The 27604-nt window shown below is 18.7% G+C and overlaps 3 protein-coding genes across 3 annotated transcripts; 2 read left to right on the plus strand and 1 right to left on the minus strand.

The window, feature by feature from the left end:
- Positions 1-6875: 6875 nt before the first annotated feature.
- Positions 6876-7791, plus strand: MKS88_002593 (uncharacterized protein; the record flags this gene model as incomplete). The annotated part of the gene is made up of 2 exons (XM_067215613.1): positions 6876-6962; positions 7090-7791. The coding sequence occupies 2 exons, from the start codon at positions 6876-6878 to the stop codon at positions 7789-7791; spliced, it is 789 nt and encodes a 262-aa protein (XP_067074023.1).
- Positions 7792-15024: 7233 nt separating this feature from the next.
- On the minus strand, positions 15025-15327 carry MKS88_002594 (uncharacterized protein; the record flags this gene model as incomplete). The annotated part of the gene is made up of 1 exon (XM_067215614.1): positions 15025-15327. One exon carries the CDS (start codon positions 15325-15327, stop codon positions 15025-15027), a length of 303 nt encoding a protein of 100 aa, XP_067074024.1.
- A 4411-nt stretch (positions 15328-19738) lies between these two features.
- Positions 19739-23475, plus strand: MKS88_002595 (uncharacterized protein; the record flags this gene model as incomplete). The annotated part of the gene is made up of 3 exons (XM_067215615.1): positions 19739-19795; positions 23111-23207; positions 23291-23475. The coding sequence occupies 3 exons, from the start codon at positions 19739-19741 to the stop codon at positions 23473-23475; spliced, it is 339 nt and encodes a 112-aa protein (XP_067074025.1).
- Positions 23476-27604: the final 4129 nt, after the last annotated feature.

A 27604-nucleotide genomic window follows, 5' to 3' on the forward strand; every position in this document is an offset into this window, starting at 1 on the left:
AAAATAAAAAAGGTTATATGCAATATTGTTTTTTTTATTTTAATATTACTATTCTGTTGTTATAATAATTATTAATTATTAAACGTATTATCCAGTTTTTCCGTAATATAAGATTTATAGAATTATAATAAATAATAGGTAAACTTTAATAAAATTAGTAATTATTCTACTACTATATAGGAAGCTATATTATTTATACTCTTTGCGTTATGTATAATATATGAAGAAAATATTTAGAAATATTAAAAGATTATTTATATTTTTTTTATTTTATTTTAAAAAGAATTTACAAAAAAATTATTTAATTAAATTAGCATTTTAAATAAATTATTTATATTTTTTGAATTTTTATGAATTAATTCAAATTATATAATTCTAATTACAGTTATTTTTCTTTTTCCGTTGTCTAAAAAATTATACCCTTACACATTTTTTATTAACTTACAAAAAAAAATTTTAATTATAAATAGAAAAATTAAGTGAATGAATTATCTTTTATCTATAGAAGAATGTTATATTATTGTTAATATTTTCCTTATTGAATATGTTGAAATATTAAAAATCTATAAAATGAAAAAAATAGTTAAGTTATTCTTATTAAAATTACTACACTTATCCTTTTAACTTGGATATTCCTCTTTAACAGTAATTTTGTATTATAATATTTATTATGCATATTTTCATTGTTAACATTTTTAGTGTTTTATTTTTATTGATACCTTTTTTTAGAAATATAATATTAATTCGTTAAATAAAAAATATTTATTTTTTTTTTTTAGAGTATGTTTTATAAATTTTTAGGTGAAATATATTATCTTGTTAGAAAATTAAATACAAGAACTTATCGGCTACTACCAATATGTAAGCAGGGTTAGGATTCATATATTGTAGGTTAAAAGAAAATAAGCAAAATACTGGTATACATGAAAAAGAGGATATATATAATGTTGAAAAGGAGAACACCATAGAAAATAAACAATCAAATGGAAATTCATCAAAAAATGAGAGACGAGATAAACAATCTATGAAAAACAAATCTTGTATATTTGAAACAAAAAAATATTGAAAGAACTTTATTATATAGTTTTTCTTAAAAAAGAGAGGTCAATTAGTAATAAAGTCTATAAGAACATTATTCGTAAAAAGTAAGGAATAGTATCTGATTTTCCTTTATTATTCTCATTGTTATCTATATAGTTCATATTATATTTGTTTTGTAATTATGGTCTTATGGATGGGTTATTCAAAATATTTTATACCTACCCTTTATAGAGTGATTTGAGATCTTTAAATAATTGGTTGTTGAAATTCCTTCTTAAATAAGTGTTTAATAAGCCTATGGAATATATTACTAAGGATAATGTGAAAAAAACGTGCAATACTGCTTTAGACAACATTTTTGTTATTTTCATATATATTATATTTTTCTTTATGTTAGATGTCATGTTTATATGAAGGATTATATGTTACCATAAAATAGTTCAAAAAAAAAAAAAATTAAATTCAAAAGAAGATAAATGAATATTATTTAACATGACTCTTTTTTTAATGCTATCATTGATACACAGTAACATTTGTAATATTATTAGTTATGTAATTATTAAATATACCTACATTATATAAATTTTATGAGTATTTCTACATATATCTAGCCTTGTTAATGCACAATCATGAAAGGATAAGTTCTTATTTTTTTGTAAATTTAGATGTTCTAACGTTCTTAAGTGTATATTTTAAAGTGTACTATCATCTTAGTAGTATATAATGGGTTATTATGTATTAGTGTATTTAATAGATACCTATAATAATATGTCTATTAAAATTAATATATAATTGGTCAATACTTATAATTTTATTCGATTACAGTATTAAATTACATTTGAAATAAAAAAAAATGCACTCTCTATTTTTCATCTTTTAGTTAAAAAATGGTTATTTGTTTGAATTAAAAAAAGTGTGTGATTGTTTTAAAATTAAAAATGATTGTGATATATTTTGTGTTTCATGATATAAAGCAAATATATTTTTTTTGTATTTATATATATATATATTTATTTATATTTAATTAGGATGAAAATTAATATATATATTAAAAAATAATTTTTACAATAAATATATTAAAGACATATTTATAATAATAATAATAATAGATGCTTAGGTTTCTTTGCATTATATATTAGGAAGCTATGACGATATGATGATATATCATTTATAAATATACATTATATCTAATTTTTTTCTAATATATAGATGGCATAGCTTTAAAATTTACTGAAGTGTTTAAATAATTTATTTTTTTATTGTTTCACTTAATTGAGGCTTTAATTCAATTTTTCAAAAATAATTAATTAATCATATATTTAAAATTTATAAATAAATATGAAAAACGTATTTTTTATTTTTTGCATTATTAAGGAGATAAATTAATGATTTAAATATAATCATACGTTAATATAAATTATGCAGAAACTTTTTTCTCTTATAGTTTTTCTTTTATTATAATATTAGACTTCTACAAATGTGATATAAATGCATATTCAACCATAGAAATTTTCATGAAAATTGATTAAAGTAAAGGTATACTTTATTGTGGTAATATAATAATATGTAAACAAATATTTATGTTCAATTTTTAACATTTGTCTATAAGTATATTAAGTAAGACGTTAATGTTAATTTGTGATGTATAAAAAATGTATAGCTTATATTAACAATTAGCAACTTCTTCAAGTTAATAAAGATAATTGCTTAAACAAAATAAAAGTAAGAAACATAATTATTTTTTTATAGATAATTTATAAATACGTAAGATAGTTTTTATTTGGTATATATCATTTAAGTATGTGTATTTAAAAAATTATTTTATTTTTTGGCTAAGTTTTAATTAAATAATGTGTAGGGTTCTGTATGAAAAAGTTTTGCATGTAATTTTTATTTAATATATTTTATTTTTATAGATTCAAATGAAAATTATAATGTAATATGAATACATACTTGAGTTGTTGCATTTGAAGACTCTTTGAAAAGTGTTGTTCAGTTAATAAAATAACAATGTATTTTTTTTCTTTTGTAAAAGTGTACTTTAGACATACATAAAATAAAATTGGCATAAATGGAAAATTTTTTCAAGATGAAATTAAAATAGATGCTAATAAGAATATTATAAAAAAAAATATATATATTTATATATTTTTTTTTAATATTAAGTGTTCCTATCATTTCTTAAAATATTTTTTTTAATCTAAATAATATAAACAAACATACATAATATATGGAATAATATTATTGTGACAATATGTTTTTTTTTTTATACATATACAAATAAAAAAATAAAATAAAATAATTATTTGGAACAGAACAAATGTTAGTATACGTATACTTGTTTAATTAAAAGCAAAGTAAAGGTTGAAGATATATATTTTTATTCATTTGAAAATTTGGAAGAAATATTCTAATAAAATTTATTATAATATAATGTTTTCTATACATCATACTACAACTTCTGTTATATATATTTATATATTTTTCGTAGAACAAAGTAATACAAAATTGTAAAGTTATATAATTTATTAACTTTCTTTTGAACTATCTCCACTTATAAAAAATTTTAAGAACTCAAAAATTTCAATGCACACTATGTTTTTATTTTATGAAGTAATAAAATCACAATAACAATTAAATATTAGGTATTGAATAAATTTATATACAAACAAATAAATATGAGTATTTAATTAAGAATAATGAAAAAAACAATTTCATTTATTCTGGGACGTTGCAAACTAATAATATTCATTAAATAAATGATGAAACATATATAAATCGTAAATCATATATGATGCATGGTCATTATTTGTTGTACTTTCATATCAAAATTAAATAATTTTTTTATTCTTCTCTTCTGATAGACAAAAATATTTTAATGCGATATTGTCAAAAATAAAAAAAACAAAAAATGAAAATGAATTCTCAAAATATAATAAAGTCACATAAGATTAGTAAATAAATAATATTATAATGCAACATTTTTTTTCATTAATACACTTTTTTAATATTATTTTCTATATTTTCCAAACATTATATGTAGAATCATTTTGTCTATATAAAAAAAAAAAACATAAAAGTATAAAAAATTTATAATGATAATATTATTCGTAAATTAAAAATTATACGTAGTAACTACATGAAAATAATAAATGTGGATATGTAATAATATTACAAATGAAATTCAGGCTATTTTGTAACAAGAAATACAAAAAATATTTATATTGAAATAAAAGTATGTATTAAAAAATAATTTACATAATTTTAAATATATAAAGTTAGAAGAAACTATTCGAATAAAATTAAAGTTGATAAGACCATAACAGAAGAGGAAAAGGAACTAATAATTTAATGAAAGTAAAAAATATATAGAACGAATTAATGGATTAGGTTATATGCTATATAAATGTACACTTGTTAATTTATCACAAAACTGCATAATGAAATATAAGAAGCAAGAATTATAAACGGAATTTTTGATATTAACAAGAAATTCAGTTTATTTAAAAAGAAAATGTAGAAGATATGTTGATAAATGAAAATTTGATATTAGCTCCTGAAACTTGTTAGAAAAAAAAAAGAAACAATTATGTTTCGTGAAATGCACCAAAAATGGAATGTATATATAAGTACAACTATATATTATTCTGTAAATTAATCTATAAAAGTTATGTTTTTGTATGGGGAAAAATACATCATACAACTGAAAAATGTGTTAAAGCGAGAAAAAGTAGCATCTGTAAATGTGTAAAATAAAATATTATATTAATATTAATAAAATACTATACTAAGATTGTAATTAGTATAATAAAGAATTCAAATGACCCATGTTCAAAGAATACATATAATTTAAAATTATAAATTAAAAATAATATAAAAATAAAATAAATGCTAAAAGAAATAAACAAATTTGCTATGTTCAACTAAAAATTATAATTATAAATTTAACATGACATAATATATTTTTTCCCATAACTTGTGCAAATGGATTTTAACTTACATAAATTATGAAAAGTTTGTACACATTACAAAATATAGTAGATCAATTAGAAAAATAAGTAACAATAAAGACAAAGACGTAACTCAGAAAGATAATATTATTATAAGGGCATGAATAAAACCATGAATATTTATTAGTTTAACATTTTAATTAAAATATAAATTATTATATGCTGATATCATTGTTTAATTTATACGAGAATACATGAAAAAAATGTAACATCTTTTAATGAAAATAATGAAGTATTATGTTTTTTTAAAGAGATAGTAATTAAACTTACATGGTTAATGTGAATTTATTTTTATTAACACTTAGGCAAAAATAGTAAATAACTATACATTAATTACAGCAGTCTAAAGGAACATTGAACTTAGATTCTTTTAAATGTACTTTACATTAATATAAATAATATATTTAGATTAAAGAAGTAACGACAAAAATAATACATTGTTGAATGAAAAAAAAAATTATGAAATAGATATGAATGAGTATATATATATATATATGGAAATATAATTCACTTACAATTAATATTCTCTGTACAAAATTAAATAAATTATATAAAGTTTAAACGACTTAAGTATAATCCTTTTATTTTAGAATAACGTATATAATTCAGACATATATTTAAATATATATATAATTGATAAAAAGAAGATTCTAAAATTTACTTAAAAAAATTACTCATTCCTTAAACTTATGAATTCTAGAAATAAATATTTTTAAAGTTTTTATTATATATAGTGAGTATTTTTCCTTAATTTAAAGGATATATAAGGATAATTTATATACTTTTTAAATGAGTTAATATTATTTTGTATAAAAAATGTTAAACGTAAATTAATAAATGATAAAATCAAATAATACAAACAAGTAAAGGATACTAAATAATTTTAATAAATGTGATGATAATTCCATACGTAATTTAAAATAATAAAAATAAAGGATAGTAAGTTAATTTTGGTACTATTTTTTTTTTTTTCTTGCTTTATTAATATTTACTCTAATTATATTTATTTAATTAAAAATAAAATTTTGATGAATTATAAAATATTTTATTTATAAATAATGGGATAAATTAAATTTAAAAAATATAATTTTTAAAATTTATACTATAAAAATAAAAAATATGCTTTTATTAGCTTTTAAAATATATTTTTTTGATGAATTAACTGTCATTGTATAAAATTAAATATTTAAATATATAATAAAAATATATGAAATACAAGTTTTATAACTGACCTAGAGCAAAAAGTAGTACGAAGTAATTATTTTTCCAGTTGTACGTACTGTTATATTGCTATAATAATTGATATTTAAGAATAATAAATACTTTTTCAAAAATGTAACGTTTATAAAATTATTTGTAAGAAAGCATCATTAAAATTAGTAGTTTATTATATTATTATATAGTACAATTTGACAATATTTTATATATCGTATGTTGCAAATTCAAAATTTCGAAACATTAAGAAATAGTATGTTTTTTTTTGTTTTATTCTATTTTTAAAAGAATTGATAGAAAAATAATTTAATTAGTGTGCTATACTAAATAATAGTATTATATATTTTGAGTATTTGTAAATATAATTAAATTATGTTATTTTAATTAATGTTAATACCTTATAAATGATAATATGGTAAAAATTTTATAATAAATTTATGAGGTTACATTTTCTTAGACTGTATTGTAAAAAAGTTATAGTTATAAACAATTTATTAGTTTTTTAAGTAAAAACAATAAAGATATTTTTTAAATAAATATAGCTTTCTTTATAATATTATTGTTAATTTTTTCTTAATTGAATATGTCACAATATTAAAAATCTGTATGATGAAACAAATAATGAAGTTACTCTTTTTTATAAAAATTACTATATTTATCCATTTAACGTGGATATACCATATTAACAAATATATGGTATGATAGTATTATTTAAGGCTATTTACATTATTCATATTTATCTTGTTTTATTTTCATTAGTACTATTTTTTTAGAATTCGATTATTTATACTTCAAATAACAAATTTTAAAACTATTTTTTTAGCGTACAAGTAACCCATATTTGGACAAGTGCAACCCTGGTAGGGATTTTGATACAAGAACATGTAGATTACTAGGAGTATATAAACAACAAATTTATTCAGACGTTGTATGGTTAAAAGGTGATGCCCCAACTGTTGAAGAGTACAAAAAATTATGTGGATATAATTTTAGAAAAGTAACTAGAGAAAAAACGAAACACCAAAAAGTACTTTCAGTAAATAATACAGAAAGCTTTGAACAAGCTAGGGAAAGACAATCCCCTGAAAACAATAGAAAAAATTCATACTTTGATAAACGATTGATCAACAAAATATATTATATTAATAAGGATAGTTCTGCTAAGGATAAGTATTTGAAATTATTAGGAAAAAATATAAAGAAAAAAAAAAAAGTGTTATATGTTTTTTCTGTCCCATTTGTAGCATTTGCATTAGCAATAATTGCTTTAAGGAAATTAGATCATTTGAATTTTAAGGATTATGTTTTTTTTTCATTGGATAGTTTTCATCCATTAGTTATAGTATTCGCCATATTGGGGATCATAGTTATAACAGCGATTATTTATGCCTCTACAAAAATTGAAAAGTATGATAAATTAGGACATATAAAAAGTAGATTGAATTATACGAAATATTCTCCTTTCATCAAATTAAACTCTTTTACCAATAACTATCGAAAATTTCCTGTGAAATGCGGACAATAATTAAATATAACTATAATTCGTTAAATATTATAAGCTCACCCTTACATATATGTCCTATTTTATATGCAATAGCAAAAATATAAATCTTTAATTTTTTTGTTAATATATTGGTTACTATAATTCTCGCCTTTTTTTTTTAAACATTTTCTTATCTTAACACCGTTTAATGGTTTATATATATATTTCTTTATTTAACAAAATGTTTTAAAAATATATATGTGTTTACCTTAAAATTTGTATTTGAAGTTTGTATTTATGTATTTTTGTTGATATTTTACACCAATTTATATTTTTTCACGTAAAAAGTAATATTAATTATTTTTAAAATATTTTTTTAATCTTAAATAATTATTTGCTTATTTAATTAAAAAAAAATGAATTAATAGTTTTAATTTAAAAATAATTACGTCTTGTTTTAGAGTTTATAGTTCAAATATTTATTGTAATGGTTAAATAAATCAGGGAATTTATAAATGTATTCCAAAATGAAAGTTTTTTTCGTAGAATATGTTAGAATAGTTTAAAAAATAATCATATTTTAAAAGTATTTAGTTAAAAAAATATAAGAGTTAAATTAAGATTAATATAAAATTATTTAGTTAGTTTTAGTGTCTAAAAATTATTCTAGTGCAATATATATTAGGTGAAATTATGAATATAAAGTTAACGGAAATTGAAATAATTTAAATAGATTTTCTACATCATGAAATTCTAACTTGTTTATACTAGAAAAATAAAAAGATAATTTTTATTTATTACAAGTTTTTTTTTTTTTTTTTTCTATTGTTAAAACTCTGAATTTTATATTCCAAGAAGGAAATAAAAATAATGTAAATATTAAATTTAATTAAGGATATCAATGAAATAACAAAAATGAACAATGTATAAGGAAAATATATTTTGATCAAATGTTCAATAAACTTTTGTTTAGAATATGCTAATATAGATATTAAATAGTAAAAAAATAGTACACCATTATAAATATTTTGTCATAAATGATAATAAATAATAAAAATATTAAAAGTCTTAAGTATTATAAACATAATCGCAACATTGAGAAAACTGAAAAGTTTAGAAGTATTAATATAAAATATGTTTTTTATACCCATATAATATTTTTTTCTGAAATATGATGCTTTCATTCAATACATGAGTATCTACTATTTTTACTTTTATCTTTATTTATAAGTAATAAATTGATTTTATATTTTTAATGCAAATCTCAAAATATTTATATATGTATTAATGGAAGTGTTATTCTAGTTATACTAGGAAACCTGCAAAAAAAAAAAATTATATAATAACAAATATTCTTTGTTATTTTATTTCAGAATACATTTTGGCTAAATAAAGTTTAAAGACCACTCTTTTTTGTTGTTTACATAAATTAAACTGAAATAAGTTAAACGTACTATTGTTGTGTATTCTTGAAACTAAATTATGTTCCAATTTTTATATTATAAATTGTCGTTGTATGTCTGTTAACAGAATAACATGTGAACTATATTTATCATGTATTTGTATGGATATTAACGGATAAATGTAATAATGAATCGTATTAATTATATGTTCAACCAAATAATTTAATGAAAATTTGTGAAATTTCATCTTTCCAAATACTTTCCTGTCTAAATATTTCCAATAATAGTAATATGTAAGTAAATTATTAAAATTGTTTTACGTTTACACTAAAAAAACAATGAGGGTTTATTACAATAATTCACATTTTATTTTGTTATGTTGAAATAGTTACTATGAAATGTAACAATAACTAAACCACTGAACATCATGCTAGTATACGCATAATGTTGATGGAAAGCTTATTATTACAAAGTTTTTTGAGACTTTAAGGAAGTAATTTAAAAGCTATAACATATATTTTTTCTTTTTTTTTATTAAAATCCGTACATGAACTCTTTTAATTGAGACATTTTATTATTTTTACTGGTGTAAATAAACAATTACATATGTAATCTCTTTTTCTACACCTTTTCTATGCTATAATTTATTAAGGACATACAAAAATTTTTATTAAGATAGATATAAATATATTTTTTTTTAAATAACGAATTTTTATATTAATATATATATATAGTATAATGCTCATAATATACAAGAAGAGAACAAATATAACCTATATAGTGCATTCATTTTGGAATTTGTTGGAACACTGAGAAAATTAGGATATATAAATTAAGTATAATATAAATATTCAAAAAAAAAAAATGTATTATCTTTAAATGAAGATTATGAGAAAGATGAAAAATATTTTGAAGAATATAAAAATTTATTTGGAAAATTGAAGCTATACCACGAAGAACTATGATATGATAATCTAAGATCCTGAAGTTTTTAAGAAATTTTTATATATATAAAAAAATTATTAATATTAAATTTTATAAGTTACTTGAAAATAAAATATGGAACACCGATAACAGAACATTTAAAAAATACAAAAACTTATTGTAAATATAAAAAATATACTAAACTGTTCTGAATATTTCTAAAGAAAATCGATAAATACATTGAATTAGTATTATGCCATGGGGTGAAGCATCAAAATGAAACTAAACATTTGTCTTATGGAAGTATATTATGAGAAAATTTAAAATATATTTATGTAGAGAGAAATGTCTTTGTTGAGTTATATTATTCGATATTATTTCATTCTATTTTGCAATATCTAATGTTTTAGTGTATACGGTATTTTTTTGAGCATTAAGTAATATAATGTCATTTTAAATTGTGTTAAAACTTATAAAAATCATTATTTTTCTTAGAACTTCTAGAAAATTTAAGAAATCGCAGAATTTTTTGAGAATAATAATATTCTAAATTATGTTTCGCTTTAACATATTATTGCTATATATATTTTAATTTTTATAGAGGAGTTGTTACCATAATTAATTTTTATATATATTAAAGAGAAAAGACACGTGTTTATTTCTATCATGTATACAACTTACACTTAAAATTTATATGGTATTTAAAATAATAATTTATACTATAAAAATAATTTATTTTAATTTTTTGCGAATTCCATATATGAATATTTTCATATACGAATATAGCTTTTGTAATTTTTTTTTTTTGTTACATCTGATTATGTTTTATTAGAAATGTATATATACATATACTGTTCTTTTTAAAGTTCATTTTGTATTTTTGTTAAGTTTTTTTCTGTGAGATATTTTGAGTGCTGATATATGTAGAGGATAACAAATAAATACTTCATAAGTGATTATATTTCTTGAATATTTAATTATATAGCAATATATAATATAGAGATTTATTAATATGCAAAATACAAATTTTATGAAATAAGAAAGTTAATACAAGATCATATATCCTTTTTTTTTATTTTATTTAACAAATAATATAAAGTTATATATGTACTATACATTAAGAGAATGTGAACAAATGAGTATTGTATTTTCTTAATAAGAACTGTTCATATTTTAATATTATATAATATTTACGTGCAATTTTGTTACATATGTTGATCTTTTAGGAATAAATGTATATTAAATACATTATTAATACAATTAATAGGTGGTATAATAAACGTATATTTCAAATTTTGGGATAATTCATATGAACAGTTAAAATTTAATTAAAAAAAAAGAGAAAAAAAAAAAATGAATCATTTGTATACAATGTAATATTATAATACATTTCAATAAATATATGATACTGATAAATTAATTTTATTATTAGAACACATTTAAAGATACATCTATATGTTCTATGTTAAAATATATATACAGTGCATTTGAGTAGTTTATTAAATAATAAAGAAATTTCGAATAGAAATTATACCTTCATATGTTTCATATAGTACAATTAGGGAAATCAAAATAATATCATAAATATAAATTTTATAAATAAGCATTATATGAATATATTAAGTTACTTATATTTTCACATTTATTATTTTATTTATATAACGCATTTTTTTCTTGTAATATAACACGATAATTAATAAACCGTTAACAAGTATACGTATATTTTTTAGAATAACTGAATATTATATTTATCAAAAAAAATGAAAAACATTATTTTTATGATATCCAGTTGTCCTTGATGCAGATATTGGATGAGCTAGAAAAACATTGAACTTTATGTTAAGAAAACATCAAAAATTAAAAATATTTATAGGTTTTAATTATTAAAAGAAATAGAAAATAAGGAAAACAATTAAAAAAGAATTATATTAATTTAAAAAATAATAAATTGCTAATAATGCACAAGCAATAAACAATATTAAGCATAAATAATTATTTTATTACTCTAATACCAGAATAATTGTACTTGCATTATTGGAAAAGTTTATAAATTAAAATAGCATAATAGAATTATTCGAAAGAATTTTTAATAAAAGAAAAGTTAAAATATTTTAATAATACTTCATGTCATATATTATAATATAACTTTTTGGAAAATGTCAAAAAAAAAAAAAAATAGAAAGTTGACACAAAAATAAGTGTTCAGAATGGATATATTTTATAAACCACAAATATTGATAAATTAAATTTTTTTTAAAATAAATTCAACATTGTTATATTTACTATAAATATGTAGATCTTATCCTTTATGATCTATATTATGTTATGTATTTATTAATTATACTTATTTAGTAAAAAAACAAATATTTTATCTGATTATATTAACAGTACTTGATTAATAAGAATGCAAATTACACATCTTCCCAATAGATATGTATATTCATATGCATATTTATATTATTTTGTACAAACTATTAGTAAAAATATCATACAATTATCAAAATTATCAATATAAATTAGCATTTTTTTTTAAATATTTATGGCAAATTTTAAATTTACATATATCTCTATATAAATTAAATATTCTGAAAATTCTTTTTTATATGATTGTATATCTAATATCATTCTAGTAGTTAATGATGAAATATTAAGAGTCAACTAAATAATTATTAGATAACTTACATTTAATTGTTAGGAAGTTAATAGGCGTATTCATACAAGAGTTGAACAAAAAAAAGTAATGTGTAAACGAAAGATTATTAAAATCGAAAGACAATTACTTATATATTTTTGGAGTACGTGGATTTAAAAAAAATAAAATAAGAGAATTTCAGGTTGAAAAATAAATAATTAATTAAAATTTTCTGGTAAAATTAATGAAGTGAAATATAGAAGAATATATAGTGTAGTAAAATATAAATATATAACATTTTATATATTTTTTTATAATTTTGTATAATTTAAAAATATTATGGTTACTTCAAAATTTTTTCTTTTTAAAAATATGTTTTAACTTTTAATATGTGAAAGAAAATACATTTAAATTAGGATAAATAAACATATTAATGTATTAAATGAATTATGGAAGGCATATAGAAATATTTAGGAAGCAAGCACAAAATAAACTAATATACTTATGTAGGTTTATATGTTATGTGGAAAAATATCGTTTACCCTGAAAACATTATTATTAATGATATACTAATTTACGTAAAGTAACAACTTTTAAGAATTATCACATTTTAAATTATATATGTAATCGTGTGAATGGTATTAGAAGAATAATGATTTTACAAAATTTGAAAAAAAAAAAAAGACTTTATCTTTATCAAATATAAAGAGGTATTTAAATAAATACATGAATTACCAGTATTAACGAAGTGTTAACGTAGATTTCATTTTGAATGAGGAACAAAAAGTTAGCATTATTCATGTATCATGAAAGTAATTATAATTTTATATTTGATTTTTCTGATACAGGAGCTATTCATTGTTGTCATATTTTATGGAATATATATAAAATAAATTTATCATTAGTTTTGGAATTGTATTTTTTTTATCTAATATAATGAAAAATGGTAGAATATATATGTGCTTAGCTTGATTTAATGTTATGAAAAATATTCATAAATAAAAAAAGTTAACTAAATAAAAGATAAAGATTCTATATTATTTAGAACTGTAAGGAAACAGTTGACACACACATTCAATTAATGAAAATCTAATAAATATTGATTTATCTTAACGAATTTTCAATACATTATTTTATTTCTACTTAGAATGATAATAAAATTTTAAAATAGTTGGATCTAAGTATATATACATATAAAATAATACTATGTTGATTATTAAACAAATATAAAAGCTTAAAACAAAAAAAGAGCAAAAAAAAATTATGCATTCTACACATTAAATAAATATCGTAAATTAATAATTATATTTTATTTATCTAATTTACTGATGACTATTAATTAATAGGTGAACAATATTTATGAGCATTAAAAGGAAGAACTACGTTTATTTTCAAAGAAAAAAACATGATTTAATGTAATTTTAGTGCACATTGTTATATTTTTTTATCTTTAAATGTTTATTTTTTTTAGAAAAATTAAGAAAAAATATATATATTTATATACAAATAAATTGCCATAAAGTATATTTTTACAATAATTGTGAAACTTTAATAATTTAAACTAAAAATTAAAATACAAATAATTGTTTATATTAAAAGACAAATATAGTTATATGAAGAACATTTTTTAAGATGAAATATAAAAATATAAATAATTCATGTATTATATAATTGTATTGTCGTCATATATTTTTTACAACTGATCATATAAAATTTTATTCACTTTAGAATTACTATAGTAAATTTATAAAATTAATTTTTTAGAATGAATAGTTTTTTCCCATTTTTTACTGGACTTGGATTAATCTATGAGATAATTTTATGTGTATTATTTTAAAAAAATTGTATTATCCATATCTGCGTAACATAATATTAAAAAAGTATTACTAGGAATACGAATAAATAGTGGATTATAATATAAAATAGTAACAGACATATTTGTGAGGGAATAGATGTAGAGAATCAAATTTAGACTGAAGAGACTAAAGAGATTGGAATTATAGCTACAGCTTTAACTGAAACTGTGCCTACAATTATGATTGCGGTTAACATTATTGCTAATCACATAAAGATTTAAAACATTATAGATTTACTTCGCTGATTTTGCTTATATTTTAGAGTACCACTCATTTTATCCATATAATTAATAAAATTAAATTTATTTCTTGATTTGTTATGGCATACAGATGAGTCATTTTTTTAGTACGAATTTTTTATAGATTTGGGTACGTTTTTATTTTTCTGAATATTATCATAATGTTCTAATGTAGAATATTTTTCTTTTAAATTAAGTTCAAAGTCAAATTCTTCCTATCCCTAAAATTCTGAGTTTTCCATCAAATAATCAAGTTCTGGGGAAGAAGCATCACCGCATAATGATTCATTATCTTTTTGAAAATTGTTGTTATGCTCTAATGCATATAGTTTTCTTTCATATTTTTCAGTACTTGCTTCTTCTAAATCAATTATTTTTTTCTTTAAGAGTTTATATTTATCTCTCACCGAATCTATTATTTCACCGCTTAACAAATTGTTAAATTTAACGTTTACTAGGTCATATCTGTTTAATTTCTTGTTCCATAATCTATCACAGATGGTTGAATAAAAGTAAAGGTTCATATTAAACATTCAAAAAATGTATATATATATATATATATTATTTGGATAAAATTTTCTTCCTATATAGAAATATAAAATAAAAAAGAAAAAAATTTAAGTACAATGACTAGTATTCCTCGTCGGAATATTTTAATGTCCATATTAGACATGAAAAAATATTAGTTTTAGTAAAAAAGATGCGAATTTCTTTATTTCGTTTTTATAATGAATTTTTTAAAGTTGTTAAAACTAATGTTATAATTAAGGTATTATATATATATGACATTTTCAGTAATAATAAGTAAAATGTTAATTTATATCCTCTTAATTATTTTCCGTTATGTCAATATATAATATATTTAGATTTTTTATTTAAATAAATATAACCATAGTACATATTGGGGCACAAGACAACAATATATTTAAAAAAGAGTTATAATTAAAGAAAATATATTTTAGTAAAAGTTATACTTAAAAATATTATTAATTCATGCTATTCTAATAAAACAACTAAGAAAGGGTTTAATGTGTATTTAATGGAAAATATTATATAAATATTATAGTTCAACATACAAATATTTTATTTCAAAATATAAATAGATTTTAGTATACTATAAATTGATAAAATATTGCATTAATAAAGATATATTATGGGATAAAATTCTATTAATCAAATACACACTAGAATACACTCGAAAAATATTTTTAGAACTTGTATAATTAAATCAGTCACAAAATATATAATAAAAATATATTATAAATTTTCCTCTAATTATCTGAATGTACTGTTTTTGAAAATTATGTTTAATAAAACTTATTAATTAAAATGTAGAGGGAATAAAATATGGTAGTAACAAAATTATAATATGTTACATAAATTTATATTATATATATAAAAAGTTTTAGACATAATATAATCTAAACTATTAAAATCTTTGTTTACAAAATAAAATTATTTAACACATATATATAGTTTTATTTTTATCTTATAACTAAAATATTAGGTATATATTTTGTATAATAATTTAAGAACTAAACTCTTTTGATTTTTTGCGGACCATGTATATTTATATATGAAGTCAATAATTCAACTAATATAGCGATATAAAGAATATTAACACCGTAAATTTTGAACTGTTATTTGTTATATGTTGCTTTATAAATGTTTTAAAAATACACACGCAATGTGATACAATGAGAAGAAAAACAACTAAATTAAACATCATATTTTAAAAATAGAAATTTTTTTTTTTTTAACATTTTACTGGTATTTTTTGTGAACATTTTTTTTTAAAGCTTTTTTTTTTTTTATTTAACAAGGATATTTGTACTTTCTTAAAAGTTTTGTTTATTTTTTCAATTCTAAGACCATTAAAAACAAAAATTGATAAATTCAAGTAAAATATTTTTTAAATATGTTTCGACGAAGATTTTAAAGAATTATTTTTTATTTTATAAGATCAAAATTAGCAGAAAAAAAAAAAAAATCTAGAATGAACAAGATTTATCCTGAATTTATATGAAATATTTTATTTATTTATATATTATACTATTATTTTTTTTTCAATGTACATTTATTTTTACAACAGATAATAAAAAATTATATTCGTAATTTATACAGATTTTTTATTTAAAAGACTACTTTACAAATTTAGAGTTAAAAAGTATTAAATGTAAATAAAACATAGAAAATTCAGCGTGCGTTATTACTGTTTTTAATATGATGCTGAAAACATGTAAATGATAAAAAAAATATTAAAAAAAAACAAAAAAAAACAATTGCACCTTTTACATTGTATTATGTGTTCTTTTATATAAATTTAATATAAAAGGATTCAAAGAGAAATATTTGTTTTTATTAATAGCTAATAAACATTAATTCATTTATAAAGAAAAAATTTATCTAGTAAATATTCATCCATTTATAGATGTAAATAAAAAGAAAAAAAGATGAGGTTTATTATTAATTATTTAATTATTCTATTTGTATTTTACTTTATTTTATTACCTTTATGTAGATGTTTTAGTGTGCAGTAATTAATTTGGTATTATAAATAAATGAACTACACTGTTTCTTGAATATATATGTATTTTTTTATTTATTAGTACTAAAAGCAAAATAAAATAAAATCAATAAATACCAAATTGATTGAAAATATTATAGATTTCTAACATTATCTAAAATAAAATCATTACTTCTGAATATACAATATTTAAAATGCACAAAATAGAACATATTAATGTCTGTTAAAAAATTATATTGAATTTAGCATTTATGTATTCTATAAAAAATCTAAGTATTTCATTTAATTTTTGTATTAGAAGTAAAAAAATGTGTTTAGTTACGTTATTTTGATGCATTAAATATTTTATCTGCAACGGAGTTAACATTATACTTTATTTATATCAAGTAACAATATAAATAGTGCTATTATTGTTATTCAAGATATTATAGTTTGTGTAAGGAAAAAAAACAGTAGGAAATGAAAAATGAAAATAAAAATTTTAAAATATTTGTTTTTCAGTTTTATATTTTTTATATATAAATAAAGGTAAGTTTTTTATTACTGAAATTATTTTTTTATAAATAAATAGTATTTTTAGTATGTTTTTGAATTCGTGTTTTCTCAAAGTATCTAACTTTTATACATTAAATGTGATAAAGCTATGTTACGTTGGTATTAAATAAGCAAATCTATAAGGATATATTACTGTATAATAATTAACTATTTTTCTTTATCCTATAATCCAATACATAGTGTATGTGTTCATATGTATGTATATATATATATACAGTTTAACAAATAATATCGATTACTTAAAAATAATGAGTAAAATGAAATGAGTCTATATAATGATATTTAATAAAATAAAAGTGTGAATCATATACTGTACACTTTATTCTATACTAATTTTGTGATTATTTTAAAGAAATGCCAAAAAAAATTAAATAAGGTTTTTTTTCATCACAAAAATTTATTAATTTATCCTTTTTATATGAGCTTGTCACCGTTACAATAATTTGATATAATTACAATGCGTATATTTTTTGATTTATCATTTCATTTATTTATTTATTGTTGTTGTTGTTCGTTCACTTGTGTATTCGTTTAATCCCTTTGGAACATATTTAAGTAAAATTGAAAAAAGGAAAAACAAAGTTAAGGGCAATCTTCATTATTTAAGCACAAAACTACTAACTCAGCGAGCCTTATAACATACGTATGTCAACCCGAACAACAACAGATTTAATCCAGAATACTATGTAGCATAAGCTTCATTTATGTAATGTTTTAAAGCATTTAATCTGATTTAGTTCAAAGATATTAAGAATACAAAAATGGGGTAAATAAACATTTCTATTCAGTGGGAATAATAAAAACAGTAAAAAAGAAGTGTAATCGACATATATATAATTTTCTTCTTAACTTTATATATATATATATATATATTTTTTTTTTTTTTTTTCTTTTTCTGTAATTTTAGAGTTATATTTTTGCTTTAATTTATCCTCTATTGTTTTTTATTTTTAAATAAAAAAAAATATGAGATATACTAATATTATATCTTATATGTAAAATTATAAATTTTATTTTATTGTCTAATAATATTTTAAGGTTATAATACACCATGCGTTGTAAGTTTGTATAGGAAAAATATTTTTACTTATTTTAATTATACTAATGAAACAGTATAATAATTTCATTTAATGTTTTGTTAATGCTTAATATATAGCAGCTAAATCATATTTATATTTAATGGAAAAGTAAATCTGAAATTGTGAATTTATTGAAGTTTTTTGAAACGGGTAAACAATGACATGAGTAGAAAACCTTATTAATTTCTTAAAATATAGTCTTCATATAACTTATAATATAAATCATATCCAAAAAAATATAATTATCAAATTAGGATTAAATAGTATATAATCATCAATGAACAAATATGTTGGATATGTGGCAAAATGAATATGATCTTATTTTACTTTTACGTTTTGGATAAAATAACCTCGAATTAGACAACATTTCTCCTATATATGTAAGAAAAAATTCATGAAAATTTGTATTAAATAGTTATAAAATATTCCCAATATTCTAATAAATTAATTGTTGCAACAGCTATTGCAATACAAACAATAAAATAGATACATGTATATGGAATTTTAATATTATAAAGCATGAATCTTGTAATGAAATATATCGTAATGCTAAAGTTGAGTTCTCCGCTGGTATACGAAAATTCCTTTAAAAATTCAGAAAAATCGGGGAAAAGGAATCTAATATATAAATAGTAAAATGCTTAATTTTCACTAGAGCGGATGTTGTATTATCAACGTGAAAAAATTCAGAGTAAGGTAGAAATAAAAAAGACGAAGAAAAGATAATTTAAGGATATTACCTTTAAGAACTTATATGTTCCAGCTTATTTCAGAATGGAAAATGTAGGTGTGGAAGTCCGCAATGAAGGGGAAGAGAATATAACTTTCCAAGTAAATATATACTAAAAACTCTCAAAACCATATGAAATAAACATCAAAATTTATCTAAACATTAACAACTATAAGATAATTCTAATTTATTAACACAAATTGGCATTGGGACTTCTTGTATATTAGAAACAATTACTATTATATATAATTCCAATATTATCTGAAATTTCATCATAGCTTCTACGTTGCGAACGTTATTTGTTTCGTTTCATCGTTATGGTAAAAAAATACGTATTTCATTCTATAATATAAATATTTCATTCTACTCAGTAATTTATATTTTAATAACCTTATGAATTCATAATGTTAATGTACATTATATACTTTTTATATTATTGATATATATATCAGTTAAATGCATGAGAATGGGATTTTCTATCTATCTCTATATATTATTCTTTAATATACTTTATAAAATTTATGTTATAAAGTATGAAGTTTTATATAAGGCAGCGAAAAAAAAATGTTGCTGCAAGAAGAAAAATATTCTGTGAATGGGGTAAATATGGTACTATATTGACGTAGACAAATCATTAATTAAGGATATTAATTAGTAAAAAAAATAATGCAACCAATTTATATAATAAACATTTCGATATATAAAAAATTTATAGTTTATAAATAATATATAAATAAAAGGAGATATTAGGGGAAAAATTAATTATGAAATGACTAAACATAAATTAACAGGGTGAAATTAATGTAGCCTAACTTTTTTTGTGTAATATAAAAAAAATACATGTTAATCTATGAAATATATGAATATATTGAATATTATACAAATAAAATGGGATAAAATAAAAAAAAAAAATAAGTCACTGTAGTGTTAGATATTAATCAAACTCATAAAATTATAAAATGTACATGAATATAACAGTAAATTATTATTCAGTTGAATTATTAATTAAAATATATATATTTATATCAATATTAGTGGTAAGTTTCATATATTACATGTGAAAAAAAGTAACACTTTTTTTTTTATATAATAAAAATTTTAAAAGATTAGTAATAATTCAAAAATTATTAACTAAATTGCCACTGTGAATATGAAAATATTTCTACTATTTCATAGACAATAATATTAAAGACATAATAATCAATTACTTTGTACTAGTACAACGTTAAAAACAGTAACTACAAAAAGAATAATACATTAATGTAAATGATACATGTAGAAGAATGTATTTATGGAAAAATTATTGAATTTGGCGTTGAATGAAAAATGTATTGCATGAAAAATAAGAATATATATATGTGGATAATATTATATAATTCACTTGCTATATAAAATATTGGACGAAGAAAATTAAATATATTATAAAAACTTTAAAGGATATTTACAGAATTTATTCATTTTGCAAAATAATAAGTAATTTAGACAAATATACATATATGTATAATTAATAAAAGACAGCTCCCAAAAATATTTATAAGAATTATACACTCCCAAAAATGATGAATTAGAAATAAATATTTAGCTGGATTTTATTATATATATAACATTTAATATTTTATAATATAATTTATAAATTATATATGAATTATTATAAATTTTTAAATGAGTTTAACGTATATTTTAAATGACATACTAAATGTGAACTAATGAAATCTTCAAACAATGGGTTCAAAGATAAAGAATAAGATTTTTTTCATATTCCGCAATAAAAACTTATATATAATAAAACAAAAAAAAAAAAATACAATAAGGTAAATATCTTTTCTTTTTTTTTCTTTTTTTAATTATTTCCTTTATAAGAAAATATATTTTTTAAAAAACAATAATACAACTTTTTTTTTCAGATTGGAATAATTTTGGATATATAATTTTTTTATAATTATTAGTCTCATGGTTACAACACGTAACAAAAATAGTTAGATATAACATATTTTTACTGTTAAAAGTATATTTAATAAATTTTAATTTTTTATATACCTATGGTGATTATACTTCACCTCTAAAATAAATTATTCGTATTATGAATATGTGAAAGAATAAAATAAAAAATAAACCCTGAAAATAACATATTAATTTCTAAATCATATAATATAGTAAAACATGTTTCTATGCTGCATTATTGCAATGTACATTTCTGTACACTTCACTTTTTTCTTATTTGTTTGTTCAATTTGAAATTCTTCTAAATTAACATAATTTCATAAATATTTTATAGCACTTTTAATGATAATATATCTTTTTCTTTTTTTTTTATTATATTAATATTTCTTCTAAATATATACATTTTATTAAAAAAAATGAAAAAGAAAGTGGACAAATTCTAAATCTTTTTATTTGGAAATATTGATATATATTAAAGTTAATTAAAAGTACATACATTTCAAAAATTATAATACAAAAGTAAAAAAATCATGTTTTTTCTTGTCCTTAAAATATATTTTTTTTTACAATTAGGGTTACTAATTTGATTTTTTTAATAAATATAGTAGACTATAAAAAATGCAAGTTTAAGAATTAATATATAATCGTATAAAATTGTACAAATTATATATTATTCTATTTATTATTATTGCTGTTTTATTGTTATAATAATTAATATGTTTTAGCCGTAAATAATCTTTGTTAACAAATAAATAATATTAATAAAATTAGAATTATACTTAGGAAAACAACTTCAAACATAAAAATTACTTTCTCTAAATGTATATAACAGTGCATTTTTCATAAACACTATGTATTGAATAAACTTTATATTTCAAAATATTAATAAGGATTATATATTTTTTTTATTTAACTTTGAAAGGATTAATAGAAAAATTATTTCACTGAAGAAATGTAATTAAATAATCAAATTATTCATTTTGAATGTGTAAGAATGAATGGGATTTCTGGTATTTTAAAGAAAGCTAATTTTTTTTTACATAATATTTAAAATATAAATAATAAATAATAATTTATTTTTAAAATTACATTTCCTGGTAAATGCTCTAAAATTGAATATATATATCTTATATTTTATTTTTTACTAAATAATAAAAAAAAATTAAAAATAAATAGTAGTATTCTTTATCATTAAAAGGATATATTATATTATTGTTAACTTTTTCCTAATTCCTTATATATTATAAGATTAAAAATTTTTATAATAGATTTAAACATTACGTTATTTTTTTTTATGAAATTTATTACACTTAGAGTGTTAACTGGACTAATTTTAATAATGATATGATATGTTAATATTATTTAAGGTTATTTTTATTTTCACATATATTTTGTGTTATATGTGTATTAATTCTGTACTTTAGAGCGAGATAATATATTTTTTTTAAATAATAAATATTTACTTTGTTTTATAGCGTACTCTTAAAAAATCGTCGAACAAGAAATACAACTGTTATAGAAAATTAGATACAATATTTTATAGATTACTAGTAAATCATAGACAGGATAAAAGTTCAAATGTTAGAGGAATAAAAAGAAGATATACGGGATAATTAAGTAATTGTAGAAAAGGAAAAAATAAAATAAACAGTTAGATAGAAATTTATTATATAATGGTGGAGTAAATATGCAAACTAAGGAAAATAAATCCTGTATATTTGAAACAAAAAATTATTTCCATGTTAAACCAAAAATATTGAAAGAATTTGATTATATGAATTTTCATAAAATCAACATAACATTTAGAGACAAGAAGTACAAAAAAAATAATAAACAATAAATGTGGATTACGATATATACCACTCTAATTATTGTTTACTTGTTGTTGTTATCAAAAAATTTTATCATTGAGTTATAGACCAACATATGGGACGTTCATTTTATTGATAAAAATATTTTGTAATGTGTGTTCAACACCTTTGCGTGATATATTTATGAAATTACCATTAATTTTTTTGTTCACATTTATAGAAAAGGAAACAACTAGGAAACCTTTTCATTTAAGTAATTTTTATTGTATTTTAATATATATTATACCCATCTATATATTATATGTTACACTAATGTAAGCGGTTGTTTTTTACTATAAAAAATTTTAAAAATGTGGAAAAATCAAGTTCAGGAAAAGGTAAAATGAATAATTGCAGATATTTTCAATAGGTAAATCATTCTTATATAGGGAGTAAAATCGGTAAAATTAGTAGTTATGTACTTATTAAGCAAATTTATAATTGCTTATATTTTATAAATTCATCTGCATTTATGTGATTATTTAGATACACAGAGGTAAAAAAAATGTATGTTCTTACCTTTTTTTTGGATTTGAATGTTTTCATGCTTTTAAATGCGTGTCTTAATGTATTATTATTGTTTATTTAAGCATTACGTCTTAATATACTCTTGTTTATATAGATTTTTATAAATAACATATTCATATCCTTTAAAATTAATATATAGTAGGATATTTAATGCAATTTTAGTGACGTTTTATGTTAATTAATATATAAAATATATTAAATGGTGCCTTCTATTTTTTAAGTTGCTCTAGTATAATTAATTATATGACAATACAAAAAAATGTACTATTATTTTTAAATTAAAAATGAATATGCTCTGTTTTGTACTTAATGAAAAGAAGAAAATGTATCATGTTGAATTGCTATATGTAAACATTTATTACCTTTTTTACATGCCGCCATATTAATTCCATATAAAACATTTTATAAAAAATATGCAACTAAATATATTTTTGTAAAAATTTTTAAAATGATTTTTAGATTTTATTTTGTATTATATAAATGTTAAATTATAAATAAATAATAAAATAATATTATTTTAAAATATGGATTATCTTTAACTGTTTACTTTTTTGGGGAATCAAAATCGTTAGTATTAGATAAAGAAATAAATATACTTATACTGTATTATTGTTCTTAATTGTGATTTTAATTTAATTTTATAAAAATTTATTAAATATATATTGTATTAAAAATTTATAAATAAATATGTTATGTATTTATTTTTTATATCATTAAAGAATAAAAATAATGAATTAAATGTACTCATATATTAAATGTCAGTATTCAGAAGTTCTTTTCTTGTATTTTCCGTTTATTCTTAGAATAATTGACTTCTAATTATATCTTATATATTAACAGAAGTAATCATCTTCATTAATTTAAGGAAAATAAATGTATTCTTTAATGCAGTAATATAATTTTGTGTGAACAAATATTTATTTATATGCTCTATTTTTTATGTTTGTCTATAAATATATTAACGAGTAAATATAACTTAAAAGGAATATAATATTATAAAACGTTTATATTAAAATGTAGTAATTCATAGATATTAATAAGGATAACTTTTTAATTATTATCAAAATAATAAAAAATAACTTTTTTATAGATAATTCTTAAATACATAACATTGTTTTTAATGGTTATATAAGTTATAACATGATGTATTTTAAAAGATACTCTATTATTTTGTACTTGATTTAATTAAGCAGTAGAAATGCATATGGTTTCCATGCAACAATTTTAAGAGTATCTTTCATTTATTATATATCCTTTTTTTTAGGAACGAATGAATATTTTATTATAATATTAATACATTTTATACATGTACTACTTAAATACATTATAAAAAGTACTGATTTGTTAAATAACAAAAGCATATGTTTGTTATTTTAAAATGGTTCTTCGGATATAGTGAACAAGCTGCGAATATCATATATGGATAATTCTACATGGGAGGTGTTAAAACCTAGCTGATATGAATTTTAATAAAATAATTTATTTTTATTTTTTTCTTCTATTAAACATATTTTACCACATTCATATTCTCACTAAATGGACTAATACAAAGAAAAAGGAGAATTAAAAATAATTTAGATGAATGAAACTGTGAATTATTATTATGTAGTAACGAAAATCAAAATATGAATTTAAAGTAACGTTTTTACCATATAACATAATACTCCTTTAAAAATATATAATTAACGTAAAACGCAGAATATATGTTCATTTTGCAGGGACACATAAAGTAATTTAAATATCATTTATGGATTAATTCAATTAAAGAAGAAAATAAAAAGTAAAATAAACAAAATACAACAATCAGAAGAAAAGAATACAGAAATGATATATATCAGATTTGGAATATATGAAATAGCCTTAAAATATTTTAGTTTTAAAATACATATACAATATAACGTTTATATCTTGAATATATTTTAATTAACTCTACTTGGAATTTGATTACATAAGAGGACATTTGAGAAAAAAAAACAAAAATTAATAAAAATATTCATAGAAAGTGCACAAAGAAATTAAATGGGGCCACGTCAATATTTCTGTATATAAATGTGAATAACAGAAGAGTATGTACAGCTTATTATGATGAATGTGGATACATATGAAAACGTAAAGCATAATGTAAAATGCTTAAAAATAGAATATTATGAATAATATAAATGGAGTAACATTTGTGACTCAGTTTAGTAATAAAAAGAATAAAACGATTTAAAAAAAAAGTAAAAAACATAATTAGATATTACAAAATTAATTACAAAAATGTTATTAAAATACGTGATTCAAATGTATATAACAACGTAGAAGAACTTTAAAACTATGAGAAATTACACATAGGTAACTTTTATGAAGTAACAAATAATAAGAATTATAAAAAAATATTAAAGTTATTATTATAATATTATTAATACGAAATAATAAAATGTATAATATAATAATAATTCAGAAAAATTCAATAAAAAAAATATATAGAAAAACCCATATTGAAATCTAGAAACTCCTAAAAGATACAATAAATAGGTAATTAAATTTCCCAAATATGGAAAATTAAAAATTTGTTTGATAGTATTCTATAGTAAAACAGTTAATCATCTAATTAATTAACTATAAAGTTTTATTTTATTTATTTAATTTAAATGTAAAATGTTTTCTTATTTGTAGATTTAGTGTAACAGTTAAATTCCATTTATGTATTTTATTTACGCATGTTATAATTATTCATTACTGTTTTTTTAACCTTTCATTTATTTATTATATTTTTAATAATATATTTTTTATAAAGCAATTTTTTTACTTTTTTCGAATTAAAACTATCCTCTAATGAGAATAATTAATTATTATTAATAAAATTATTTACTATACTCAACAATTACATTCCTGGCGGCAATTTTTATTAATGGGAATAAATTTAATTAATAATACAAAGTATATATTTTACATTTGTAAGAGAATAAATAAATATTATAAGAAATAACACAATGCACAATAAGTTAATTTTATATGGTGAGAAAAAAAAATGAATGTATTTATTTTTGTTTATAAGCTCATAAATTTTTTAAATAATTATTTTCTCATAAAAAGCATTATATACAGTGATGTATTATTAATTAATATATTAAAAAATATATTATTCCAAAAAAAATTAAAAGAAAATTTATTTTATCATACTAGTGTATAATTCATTAGAGGTATATATTAAAAGTTAATATTAATTTTTAGTTCGTGTTACCCTAAATTTTTTTTTGAAAATATATATAATAAATCATTAAAAAAATTAATATGAATAATACTTCATAGTACCAAGATATAGTAAACTCAATACAAGTATTATCTGATTAAATATATTCCGCTTGTAAATTTAATTTTAAAAAAATATATGCATAATACTAAAGCGATAATTTTCCTCTTTTTTTCGATATTTATGATATGTTTTAGGTGAATGATTATTTATCATAAGAACATGAAATAATAATGGATATATACGATTTATTCTGTATAAAAAGAGAACTATTAATTACTATTCAATTGTATATTTAATTGGTAAAAATATATTTTCATGTTAGTATGTAACTTACTGATAAAATAAATTTTTTT

This window comes from Plasmodium brasilianum, chromosome 8, assembly GCF_023973825.1.
Source record: "Plasmodium brasilianum strain Bolivian I chromosome 8, whole genome shotgun sequence".
NCBI lineage: Eukaryota > Apicomplexa > Aconoidasida > Haemosporida > Plasmodiidae > Plasmodium > Plasmodium brasilianum.